Source organism: Talpa occidentalis, unplaced genomic scaffold (genome assembly GCF_014898055.3).
Source record: "Talpa occidentalis isolate TD23 unplaced genomic scaffold, MPIMG_talOcc4v2.1 talOcc4.16, whole genome shotgun sequence".
NCBI lineage: Eukaryota > Metazoa > Chordata > Mammalia > Eulipotyphla > Talpidae > Talpa > Talpa occidentalis.
The window spans coordinates 35,289,867-35,303,819 of NW_023601653.1; the positions used below are offsets into that span (position 1 = coordinate 35,289,867).

The following is a 13,953-nucleotide window of genomic DNA, read 5'->3' on the forward strand; positions in this document are numbered from 1 at the left end:
ATGAGATTAACTATGAAACTGTGTGCACAACTATGCTGGTTATCTTGTGTCATTGTCCTTAGGAGCTGTCAAATTTAATAACGAGATAAGCATTTTTAAAAAAATAACAAATGCTTCAGATTTGCTAAATTTTTCTGTGCTAAGTCATTGTCAATAAAACAATATTTGACCGTTATTTCCAAAATAATAAACATAGCTAATAATCGTTCCAGACAAATGCTATTTTAACTATCAAAGAAGTAACTTCTGTGATGGATGCACTATGCTTTTATTAACAGGAGATTAAGCAACTCAGACCAAACCCTCTGTGGAAAACAACCAGAAAAGCTGGGCAAAGTTTTTTTAAATCATCTTTGAAAGCATCAGAAAGCTAACAAACTAGTAAAGAATAGGAAACCAAGACCCAGAAGAACAAAGGAGCAGGAATTTGGGGTGACCTTTCTCACACAGATATAGAGATACAGTGAAAAGGTAAAACATACATGCAACAGGAATTCCAAAAGGAAAGAAGAGAGCTACAATGAGGCAGAAGTAGTATCTAAAAAGACAATACACAGGATTTTGCAAATTAACATCAAAAGGTTGATTCTCAAAAAAAAAAAAAAAAAAAAGTTTTTCTGTCACACTATCATTCTGAAGCTGGAAATGAAATAACTATTGCCTAAAATAGGAGTTGACAACATTTTCTATAGAAGGCCAGAGAGTAAGCAATTTTGGCTTTCTGCTTAATTCTACTTTGCAGTATGAAAGCAGCCACAGACAATACATAAGAAAGAGAGTGTGGCCATTTCAATAAAAATTTATGGGCACTAAAATCTGAATTTGATATAGTTGTCAGATGTCACAAAATACTCTTTTCCAAAAGATCCCCATCCACCTCTAACCCCTGAAACCATTTAACAATGTACAAACCAATTTTGGCCCACAAGATTATACAGAAGTAGATTCAGACTAGTTTCATCTTACAGGCTGTAGTCTTACAGATCTCAGATATATACAAACATTCAAGTCTTTATACTTGAAAACAGATTTTTCCCCCCATCTGGTTAACAGTGATTCAAATTATGGTGCTTTTTTTTTTTTAACTGTGGTTTAAATTCAACATCTGCTAATTAATTTGCAAAAACAGTGTGTTGGGTATTAGAGAAGACAGAGAATCACTAGGAAAACTTCTGGAAAAATCTTCACATAACCAGCAATGGAGCTGAAATTTTAGTACAATAATTTAATCCAGGGAAAGATGTACTTCTTTCACTTGGATCAGTATAACTGTGAGTTACCAGCATCATTACATCTCATTTCAAAAATGGAACATAGACCAGACCTCCATCTGGATCACAAATTGTTAAAACAAGATTTTCAAAAACAAGGTAACATATTCACTCCTCTCACTAAATAAATACACACACCATATGTTTTAGTGAGAAGAAAATTCTGTACTAGTATAAATTTTTAAACATTTTTATTATTGTCTCACTCTTTAAAACGTTATTGTTTTATAGTTTATATAAATGTTACGCATCTTAGTATACATATTAATTTATAAGAATAAAAACTAAGGCTTGTAAAATAGTGCCTAGCACATAGGGAATCTCAGTAAATGTTAGGTATCTACATCATAATGAAGACATTTGCTAAAATCTTTTTTACTGATCACATATATGATCAGAAAGTTTGGTATCTACAGGTCTAGGTAAGAAATGATAGACTTGGAAAATGGTGCTAGCAATCTTAAAATAGAACAGTGTGGATAGAGAGTATCGAGAGAGACCTCAATGATAATTTTGTGTTGCTTAAGACAAATGGAAGAGCCATTTATGGTTTTCATAATACTTAAAGCAAGAATTTAGATCACGAATTTGAATTCCAGCATTACTCCTTGGCCTATCTAATACTTCATTTTATTGACAGGCAAAATAGTAACTTGCACTATATTCTTTACAGCATTATGGAGAAAAAACAAACGTCACAGAAGTTTACTAAAACTGACTATCAAAAAAAATGAAACCACCTTAAAATTACCTTTTTTCCATGTTAAAAAAAACTATTTAGAATTCTTTCAACAGACTTCATTCTATAATACCTCAAAATCTGAGATACTGGGAGAAAAAAATTATGTATAATTTAGAATTCTTATATTTGATACTTGTAAGACTCAGTTTTGCTACAAAGTATAATTACTTCCAAGATTATTCATCTTACATAATTAAGTGCTAATTTGAACTTACATGTTAAGTTTACAAAAACTGTGCAAACTGAATTCAAAATAGTCTTTATTCCGAATAGTCTTCAATTTTTAAAACTCTATCAGTCCCTTTCTACATACACATATATACATACATCCTATTTGTTTAAGACTCTTCACTAATGCCAAGGAAGCTAAATGTCTTGCAATGTCAATGGCACCCTATTTAGAAACACTGCCTGAGAGGGTAGAAATTTAGTCCTGGTGGCAGACTGGCTATAAAGAGGTGTGCTTTCTAACAAATAATTATGACTTCTAAAACTTTCTCAAATTAACCCCGAGCAAATGACCACCAGGAGCACTTTCCATCTTTAGTGTAGAATCAAAGTTACTCTAAAGCAAGCCCCAAATAGTTGGCAAAAATCAAAATTAAAATTTACCTGCTTTCTTTGCACAGATGCAATTGTATAAACAACATGGTATTGGTCGCTCATCCTAGTTTTCTTTTCATATCATTTAAAATAGTAGACTCTACATTTCTTAAAGATTTTATTTTTTCTGGCAGGTCCCACAGACCCTGCCAACCTACGTGAAGCTGATCCCCTGCTACAGGGAAGGCAGAACCCCTAAATAACTGCAATTTCCTGGGGAGCGGTGTGGGTGGGGGGAAAAGGAGCTATTTTTTTCTTTGGGACTTATAAATACATGCAAAATTAAGCAGATCTTTTTCAAGAGACTCTAAAAATAAAAAACACAATTCTATCAATATGTAAAAATCAAGACGTTGTTTTTGGCCAAGATGTAAACAGACCAACCTCAAATAGACTAGCTGTGAGTTCCTCCAATTCCTGTCCAAGTTGATCTCGCACTTTAGAAAGCCTCTCACACTCTTCATCTTTTAACTTCAGTTCCTATGAGAAATTGATTATTTTATTTTGGATTTCCATAGTTGAAGTTAGATTCAGCAGACTATATAAATTCTATTAATAAAATTACAAAGTATTAATATTGTCCCCTCCTATATTGTTCACATTGAAAATGTTGATTTAGCACTTGATATGTAGAAGACAATCAGGAAATCTAAAATTATAAATAAACTCTAACTCAGATATTAATTTTTCTTGTACTTGTTATAAAACATCCAAGGATTAAATATGATTCTATATTACATGTGAAAATTAACAATTAAATGGTTTCACTCTTTTTCCCCTGACTTTTCTCTGAACATACTTATTCCCATTCAGCAAAAAATTTCTTCAATTATGCTTACTCATCTCAATAATTTTAGTGGGTTTTTTTCATATTTATTTTAAAATTGTTTGTTTATAGACAACTTCTTGCACCATACTGCAATTAATCTACAATTTTCCTTAGGAGACTTTACAACCATTTAAAACTGTAACGAGAGAGAAATGATGCACATCTACATTTAAAATCAAAAGAAAAGGTAATGACAAAAATCACATCTTACTGTTTACACATGACTCCTCTACAGGTCACAAATAGATGTTTAAAAATTCATTTAGATGCAAATTTTTTTATGTTACCCAAAATTGAACTTTCAAACAGATTTTAAAAATCCAAGCTCCCTTCATATTACTCAAAATTATATGAAAAAAATAATGGGTTAGTCATGCTCTAATTGTGGTGGCAGCACAGTTTTTGCAGCCCTCAAGGACAACTTCTAAGAAACAAATATACCAAATGGTATAGAACCAACAAACCAGGGAAAGAGAATCCCCACAAATCTTGGGACTCAGAGAATATGGCTGAACTGCCAATATCTCTGGATTAGCAGCTGTGGGGGGGGGGGTGGCACCAGGAAATGAAGGAGACTACAGAGGTACCCACAGAACCCCCAAGTCATCATAAACACACCAAAGAAGAGGACTCTATCCTTAGTGGAAAGTGGGAGAACAAATCTGAAACAGAAAGAAAGGCTTTCACAGGTAAGAGTCAAAACCTGTGTGTGCAGCCCTGACGCAGCAACACATATAGTCCTGTGAAGCTCTGGCCTGTAGGGAATTTCAAAGATCCAGCAAAGAAACTCGGAGGACAGAGCCCCGCCTGAAGGGAAGAACTCTTAGAATCTGAAATGAAAAAAAATTCAGGACAGCATTTATGGAGATGGAGCTGTGGACGGTTCAGTTTTAAAGGAGAAAAGGAGACACACACACACACACACAAAACCCGCTCACACACGCGCGCACGCATCTATCTTGCAATGTAATGTGAATAAGTCTGTGAGGTATGTAGAGGCCCTGGACCACAGGAGAAAACCTTGAACAAAGTTTACCTCTGAGAGAAGTGGCTACACAGATACACCAGTAACAGCAGAAGGGAAAGGCTGTGAATACAACACTGAGAAAGCCATCCTGCTTTATCCTCCTCCTTCCTAGGAACTTCCTCTCAACAATTGGATTTCCTCTAGGGAAATCCAATTCATTTCAATGTAGAAAACGAAGGAACAAAATTTGTGAAGTTACCACAATAAAAAAGTTAAACACAAAGCCAAGTCACCGAAAAGGGAAACAAAATCAGACTGCTAGTAAACTTGAATAGCATTTTGTGCCACCCCCCAAAAAAAAGGAACATTTTCAAGATACTTAAGGGAAAAAATGACAGGCAGAGTTACAAACTTACAGAACTTTTTAAAGAATATCTCTCCCATGAGCGTTCCTAAGTGAACAGAGAATGAGTTTCAGATAATTAAGAAAAAAGCTTTCACATTAAGGACTGGGGGTGAGAAATAAACACATTTAAATGTAGAACTATGACCAAAAGATGGGGATATCAAAAGAATGAAAAGCCCAGCCACAGAATGGGAGAAAATATTTGCAAAAGATTGTCCGATAAAGGACTGTTACCCAAAATAAACAGAATTCTTTAAGAATTAGAAGGTAGAGAACAGAAGGCAGAGAGGGATGAACAGGAGAATCAGAGGATTTTTAGGGCAGTAAAGCTATTCTGTATAATGTAGTTCTGGATACACGTCACTGTACATTTGTCAAAACCCAAGAAGGTACAATATCAAGAGTGCATCCTAATGTAAACTCTGTACTTCAAGGAATACTGACATATCAAGGTATGTTCATGAACCGTAACAAATGTTCCACTCCGGTGTAAGATGTTGATAGTGAGGGGGTCTAGGCACGTGTGGGGACAGGGGCTATATGAGAACTCTAGATGCTACACATCTAAAAGTGCTCTGAAAAATTACATCTATTTTTCAAAAAGGGGATAGAGCTGACAGAACAGTTTTGCTAACGCTATAAGCTTTAGAAATGTAAAGACAGGGCCTCCCTGGTGGCCTAGGGGTTACGTCTCAGTGCTATCACCTCTAAGGCCTGATTCAATCCCTAGCCACAGAGCTACCCACATGACACAGGAGACCTCTCCTGTCTCACCAGCTGCTCCCCTCAGCAGTGTATTTCAGTCAATCCAGATGCTCTAATCCCTACTCTCAGTCGCTGGTGAATCCTCTCACCCCACCCTCCCACTCCTGTACCTCTGGCCTGTACCCCAGTTCTATGCAAAAAGGAAAAAAAAAAGGAAATATAAAGACACACAAAAATGGATAAAGAGTAAATGCACTAACTTCTGAAATATTAACTGGAAGTAAAGGGATAACCTGAGGTCCACAAATCAATTAATATAACTGACATAATACTTTTAACTAATATTAAATGAGAAGGAAAAAAATTGTCACTAGATAACTTTAGTATTATTTCACATTAGGGAAAAAAGCACTATCTAAAGAAGGGTTGAGATCTAAGTATATTTGAGTAAAGGTAACTACCAGGATTTCTGGGAATCAAAACTTTTTCTCTTCTCTTTCTGGGTCCCCCTAAAAAAGATGCTATTTCTCTTTAAGTTATTCCCAAGGGTTCTTACATTATTTTCATTTTTTTTTTTTCTCTACATTGTCCCACTTGTTCCCAAAGATGTGTTTTCAAGTTCGTTAATTCTCTCCATTAATTTTGTCTGTCTGCTTTTGAGGCGCTCAAAATGCAGACATTGCATTTTTAAAATTAATTATATTGCTTCTTAACTCCATTGTTTCTAACTGTAGCTGCCTCATATTTTCTTTATCGTGATTCTGTTGTTTTATATCCCCCATTGTTTTTCTGAGTTTCATTAGCATTGTTAGAACTGTTAACTTGATCTCTTCTGTCACGTTTTGCTGGTTAGGGCTCCCCTCAGGACTTTTTGCTCCAGCATCTGTGCTGTGTACTTTTGTCTCACTTCAAATTTTTATGGGTTGTAACAGGGATAGATTTTCAGACTGTTGTCTTTGCACCTGTTAAAATAATTTGAGGACTGCTACCGGTGAGGGGTAGTACATTTAAAAGGGACTGGGACAGCAGAGCACCTAAGGACTACCTCCAGTAAACTGAGGAATTCAAACTGTCTGGGGGAAAGGATGTCCTGAGCAAACTCCATACAGGCTTTGTGGACTCCACCCCCACTCCATCAAGACACTGGGAACTACAAATCTCATGATCACCAAAGGGAGGGTTGCGAGGACCTGAGGGCAGAGTTAAGCAACCATATTCTCTGTTTGAGTATTTAACCTGCCATGTTGGGGTTGGGGGTTTGCTCTCTTGGCCTAATGGCATGTGGTTTTTCACCTGCTCCATGGATCACTGGGATTCCAGGTCAGCGAAACAGGTAGGATGCATTTACAACTTATCTCCCTCTTTTTCTCCCTGAGTTATTCATTTCCCCTTCCCTTGTAAACAAACCTTTTATTAACCTTTTGTGTGTGCCTGCAGTTTAGCATTAATAAGTTCCCTTTAAGCACGCGGGTGAGGACCCACAGTCAGGCAACCTGCTTCATATTGGAGTTGCTCTGTACCAAAACTTCTTACTATACTACGGGTGCCTAATCATATGGTGGGAATCCACAGAGATCCCCTCCTCTAGGGCAGTGCCTCATTCTTAGTGTCTATCATAGTCACTGTCCACTTCCACTATGTAGGCTATTTTTAAGCACTAGATAGATATAGCACTGGGCACAGATTATAGTTGATATGTGGTCACTAATGATGAGATGCTTTTTCCCCCAGCACTGAGTCTTATCCTGGGATGTTTTTTTCCTGGTACTGACAGATACTTGAACTCTAGTCTGTTCAAACATTCCTTTGGCTTTAGCTCTGAGCTTGGGGTGGGAGGGGGGGTTAGAGGGTGGCAGGTATTTTGAATATCTCAGTCATTTCTAGTATTCTTTTCTATGAGAAAAACCAGGTTTTCTGACCAGCTTCTCCTTGCCAATTCAAGTACCAGTTGTTCTATCAGAGAGTATCAGGCTCAAAGCAGTGATCCTCATCTGCACCCCAACCCCAGCAGTTCTCCAACTGTGCACCCTCCACCTTAGAGGCCAACTCCCAAACCCCTTACTCGGTGCAATGTCACCAGGTCTCAGGAGTCCCCTATGTTGGTGTATGCCCAAGCCAACTGCTACAGGGAGTTCTGCACAGCTGTCCCTCCCTCTTGTGAGTTGTACTGCCACCTCCCAACCCCATCATTATAAACAAAGTTTGAAGTTTTTCCTACGCCTTTCCACTGAACCATTGCTCCATGTATGCTGAGGCAGTCTATTTTCCCCTCAGGAGTTTTTTGGTGTGTTTTACTGCAATTTAGTTGGGAGTATCTGGAAGAGGCAAGCCTGCCATCTGCCATTTGATTCATTCTTGTTTTATTCTCCACTCTGATGCATCAATCTGTACTAACCTGTCTCCATAAATGCCTGACTACTTCCTCTTTAGGCTTCAAGGCCCAACTCAAAATCTACCTATGTAAAATTAAATTTGCATTCTGAGTATTTTTTAAATTTCCATTTGTATTTTTCATTATCAGTAATTTATATTACAAAATTCACTCCTTCAATACTACCTTGTGTTAACAATGCATGAAGACATTCATCTAGGTACTACAGAGAAATGGAATGAGATCCAGTCTATGATGTTCACAAAGTCATAACCTAATTAGGACAGCAATAGTTTAAAAGATTCACAAGTCTTTTGATAAAAGGAGTCACAAGGGCTATAGTAGGGACATTAGAAGAAGTCGGAGTTTGCCAGTGTAAGCAAAGGAATAATAAATATGTTTTATAGTAGCTAAGATGGAGAGGGGTAGATGCCAGAAGAAAATATTACCAAAATGTTAGGTCTATGGTCAGTACTTAAAAGTTTAGCTGAGAAATTGGAAATTAACTTTATAAGCAAGGGGAAATTTTCTCAAAGACAGCATATATCTCTGAAAGATTTTAAACAGGATAGGAAAATCAGATTTGCAATTTAAAATAACAACTTGGACATTATATCTAGGTTAAGGAAAGCTGGAGACAGGGAAAAAGTTATTACTGCAATATTTTAGGCAAATAATACAATCTGGAGTGGTAGTACTTGAGGACAGTACCAGAGAGAAGAAATCCAAGAGATATTTAAAACACAGACTATAGACCTCTATGATGAAATGTATCTCATCAAATTCAAGACTTCATTATTTTTAAATAGATTTAAACATCAAGAAAGAAAAAAATTCTGCCTATAATACAATACTTTTTCCTTAGAATTTTTATTTTATACATATGGGAAGAATTCAAACTGACAGGAGACATAGATCTTTATCATATGCCATTCTTTTGTTTCAAAGTCATTTCACAGTGAAATCCTGAAGATAAACCACCTATTAAGAGCAACAAATGACCACATCCAATACACATAAGCCAATTTAATTAATCACAACATAGCAGCTATGACCAACTTCATGTACAAGTAAGCAATACTAACTGGCATGATGACAGTTGCCTAGATGACAGTAATTTTAAAATGCATTCTGATTTCAGGGGGAAATGTACAAATCAGAGTCAATGAAACATTACCACTCATTTATGTCTCTACAACCAGTAAACTCCTTAAGCATAGAGTCAAATCTAATTTATTTTTGTCTCCCACAGGGTCTAGTAAAATGCTATGACTACTTGGGTTACTCAAGAAATATTCATTTATAAAAGACCATAGTAAATGTTTAAAAACACCCTTGACAACAGTTAGTAGTTCCATGCTGAAATGGATTTGGTACAGGTTTATGCCTTTTAGTGACTTTCTCTGGCTGCAAGCTATTCCACTGAATTTTATTTTCCAAACCATTTAATTCTCTTTTAAGGATGATAATTAAGGATGTTAAAAGTAACACCTGAAACCAATAGGCCTCACACTTTAGTGACTACTCAAATCAACAAGGAGGTTTATTGAAAATGCACATCATTAAGTCTCAACACAATAATTTTCTTTTAGCAGAATCTGGGTTAGCATTCAGGAAACTACATATTAATAAAGATGTACTAAAACGCACCTTCTTCCTCAGAATTCCACCAAAAAACTGTCCATCAGCAAAGACCTATGAAATACTAAGAAGGAAGAAGACTACATCATGGATCTGGTATCCCTATAACTGGAAATCAATGATCACATGAGTACTCTCCCAATATGGATCTGTTGCAGAAAACAGTGGCCCAGTCAGAGACTGGCAGGGGAAAAACAGAAGTATACCTTCATAAGGGTCTTATACTATGCATGAAATAGTATAATGTCATTAGAAATTATATAATTTAAAGTTTATTATAAACCTTAAAATAATCACTAAATTAGCACAAAGACATATAGTTAGTAAGTCAAATGAGATAAGATGACCTCACAAAAAACATGGAATCAAGCCAAAAGAAAGCGTACAAGGAGTAAAAGGCGGGGTGGGGGAAGGAATAGAGTGGGCAAATAGAAAATAGTCAAGATGGAAGATTTAAACCAAACCATATCACTATCACATTAAATGTAAATGGTTCAAACACACCAATTTAAATTTAGAGATTAGAAAGCATAGAAGTAAGGCCTAGGGCCTCCCTGTGGCGCAGCGGTTGAGCGCTGGGTTGCGAAGCTGCCTGCAGCCTCTGCAGCGCCAGTTCGATCCCCAGCTACTCCCGGCCACAGGAGGAGGGTCCCACATGTGCACAGACCTCTCCTGCCGCCCGCTGCTCTCCTCAGCAGTGTACTTCAGTCCTTCTGCCTGCTCTGCTCCCTGCTCTGGCTCTGGTGAATTCTCTCACCCTCCCACGCTTCTGACTGTACCCAGTGCATATATAAATAAATAAATAAATCTTAAAATAAAAAATAAAGTCGTAAGACTTATATATAAAAAAAAAAAGCAAGGCCTAAAAATACATGCTTACAAGAAATCCACTTTAAACAAGCAGACAAAAATAGATTAAAAAGTAAAAGGATAGAAAATGGTTAACCACCTGTTTCTCTTAAAAATCAGAATAAGAATAGCTGTTGAGATAATTCTGGGTCATAAGTTGCCATATTTCAAAAAGTATTTTTCATATTCAAGAGCCCTTTTCAACCCTTGAAATCTAAATAAACACTATCTTGCACCCTTCATAATAAAAATGACCATGTGTATGTGTTCATACATCATTATCATTTCTTTTTTTTTTTTTTAAAGATTTATTTATACAAGAACAGAGGTACAGGTCAGAGGTGTGGGAGGGGGAGAGAATTCATCAGAGAAAGTAGGGAGCAGAACAGGCAGACCGACCGAAGACACTGCTGAGGCGAGCAGCCGGCGAGGCAGGAGAGGTCCGCTATGCCACGTGGGTTTCTCCCTGGCTGGCCAGGAATCGAACCCACGCTGCAGAGGCTGCGGACAGCTTCACAGCGCAGCGCTCAACTCGCTGCGCCACTGGGTAGGCCCCACATCATTATCATTTCAATTGCCTCGATAATACCTCTAAATAGAGCACATAAAAGATTTAAAAAGAAATTCCCAAACTTGAATTAAGAAATTCAAATTCTGTTCTGATCAATAAGTAATCACAATGTAGTCTCAATAATGGATATACTACCATGTGGCATTTAATGACAGGGAGACATTCTCAGAAATGTGTCATTAGATGATTATGTCATTGTGTGAATGACATAATGTGTAGTCGCACATACCTAGATGGTATAGCCTACTAACCTATATGGTATACTATTGGGATCACCATCATTTATGTATTTGTAGTTAACCAAAATGCCATTAAGCAACACATGACTGTATATAATACAGTCTACATAAACTGTGGTTTCACGTAATACTGTGTATTAAGACATGAGACTCTGACGCAGTGGCAGAAGTCAAATACAACCATAGTTCACCATACCCCCTTCCCTCTGGGAGAAGATTTAAGAGGCTATTGATTTTTCTTCTCATAAAATATATTTACCCAAAAATGTTGTAGCATATCTACATGACCGTTTAAAGATTAGTGATTCACTGAAACACTTAAAGAGATATATATATCAGGCATTGTACAGTATTATGCTAGGCTTTGGGGATACAAAAATTAATGTTACACTCTTGAAAGACAAGTCTGATAGGGAAAGGATGGGAATATACATATGTGAAACGTTGTAACAGGCTAGAGTTTACACCTATAGAATGTCTGCTCTATTATCTTAATTTTCTAAATATGAATTGGGCCACTTCACCTAAGTTTTCAAAATTATGTAGTTGTTGATATTATTAATTTATTACAGCATTCCTGCTATTGATAATCTATGTCTTTATTTTTCTTGGGTAATCTTGCTAGAGGATTTGTCAATTTTATGATCTCTATAACAAACTGTCCTTTTGTTAATGATATTCCAAAACTAGCATTTTGATGATTTCCTACCTAATACTAGATATTTCCTCAGAATTTTAACATTTGGTTGCATAGGAAAGCCAGAAACACCTAATGCCTTAGTACTTCATTTCATTCATTTCTGTAGTTCTTCTGCTGTCAATTTTACTGATTTCTGCTCTTTATTATTTCCTTCTTTCTTCTTGCTCTGATTTTATTTTGTAATTTTTATAGGTTCTGTAAGAGGGACCTTATATTACTAATTTCAGACTTTTCTTTTTTTTAATGTATGACTACTTAATGCTATGAGCTTCCCTCTGAAAGTTAACTGCAGTCTCAGAAAAATAAGAAGCTATGGCCACAAATCTGGGGACAAATTGCAGAAATTTTAAAATAACCAGTAGTAAATAAAACAAGTTACCAAGGAAAGAAAAGTTCTTATGCACCTATGCCTATAAAGCACACACAGTAAACCATAAAAAAGAATACAACTTAAAAAAAATAAAGAAGCAAGTTCTCCAACGTAAAATAAAGAAAACCTCAAACTCAGCTGAACGGCAAAGGTAACATTAGTAGAACTATTCCTCAACACATAACAACTTTGACTTAACGACATCAAGTAAATGACCATAAAGTCAATCACATATAAAGAGGGAAAAACCTGCACATGGAACATAATCCACCAAATCTGTGGTATAGATCATGCAAAACAGGGAACAGTCAACATAGGGGCACAAAAAGAGAATCAGAATCTAATTTTTCATGCCAGTGCTTCTAAACAAGCTTCTTCACTTAGTCAATTTCACAGATTCCCAAATGCTACCCAATAGGAGCTGAGGGGCTGTATGTATGTATATGTGAAGGGTAAGTGTAGAACTCTAATGATTCTGAGTTGCCCTATCCCACTGATGAACATTAATATTGATTATAATACACAGAAGAATAAAGTATATTTTTGCTTACCCTTTGAGCTTTTGCAAGTTCTTCTTTTAATCTTTCATAGCCCTTTTCTCTGACTTCCAAAACAGATGGACTTCGTAAACGAGACAGACTATCAGTACTCAACCCAAAAATATCATCACTGCCATCACAAGCTTCTGTTATAGTAGCACCCTGTAGAAACTCCCTCTCTGCATTACAATTGTCCTTTCTGGTAGTTAATTTAGTTAGCCCTGCTGCGACTCCAGAGGTAGAACAAGCTGCTGGATCTGTAACATGGATGCTGTAAAGGAGAGTTCAGAACATTAGCATATGCTCAAATAAAACTGTCATAAACACACAGATCCAGAACCGCATATACAATTTGCTAATCACGACATATAATTCTTAGCATGTCCTCAAACAAAATAGCTGCATTTCAAGTCCTTAAGAGACATATGTGGCTATCATGTTAGCACAGAAAGTTCAGCTGGATAGTGCTACTCTAAAACAGGTGTTGGCAAACTAAATTAAGGCTAAATCCAGTCCGCTGCCTACTTCTGCAGGTCCATAGACCAAAAATGACTTTTATGTTTCCAAATAGTTTTTAAAAAGTCAAATTAATAATGGTTTGTGCCACACGAAAATTATATGAAATTCAAAATTTCAGTGCCCATATGTAAAGTATTATTAGGATATTCATTTATATAGTATCTATGGTTGCTTCAGCATTTTTTTTTTAAGATTTTATTTATTTATATAAGAACTGGGGTACAGGTCAGATGTGTGGGAGGGTGAGAGGATTCACCAGAGACAGAGCGGGGAGCAGAACAAGCAGACTAACCAAAATACACTGCTGAGGGGAGCAGCATGCAAAACAGGAGAGGTCTGCCACGCCATGTGGGTATCTCCTCAGCCGGCTGGGCTCGAATGTGCACTGAGAGGCCACGGACAGCTACACAGTGCTTCGCTCAACCACCTGTGCTACCAGGGAGGTCCTACTTCAGCATTTTAACATCAAAGTTGCATAACATAAGAGACTAAAATATTTATTACTTGGCCCTTTGTATAAAAAAGTTGGCTGACAACAGCTTTTGAACATTAACATGCATTGCTCTTCATAGACAATCTTATATTACTCAAATTTTCTGCAATAATAAAACTCAAAATAAGGTAGCAAGCT

General features: G+C 36.6%; 1 protein-coding gene across 3 annotated transcripts in view; it reads right to left on the reverse strand.

Moving 5' to 3' along the window:
- Positions 1–13,953, reverse strand: part of RAB3IP (RAB3A interacting protein) — a 41,884-nt gene that overhangs the window by 13,572 nt on the left and 14,359 nt on the right. For all 3 annotated transcript variants that reach the window (XM_037514002.1, XM_037514003.1, XM_054696235.1), the window contains exons 3-4: positions 12,816–13,074; positions 3,001–3,096 (exon numbers count right to left, since the gene is read on the reverse strand). In XM_037514002.1, the coding sequence (XP_037369899.1) occupies positions 3,001–3,096; positions 12,816–13,074 (355 nt within the window). The remainder of the gene's footprint in view (positions 1–3,000; positions 3,097–12,815; positions 13,075–13,953) is intronic.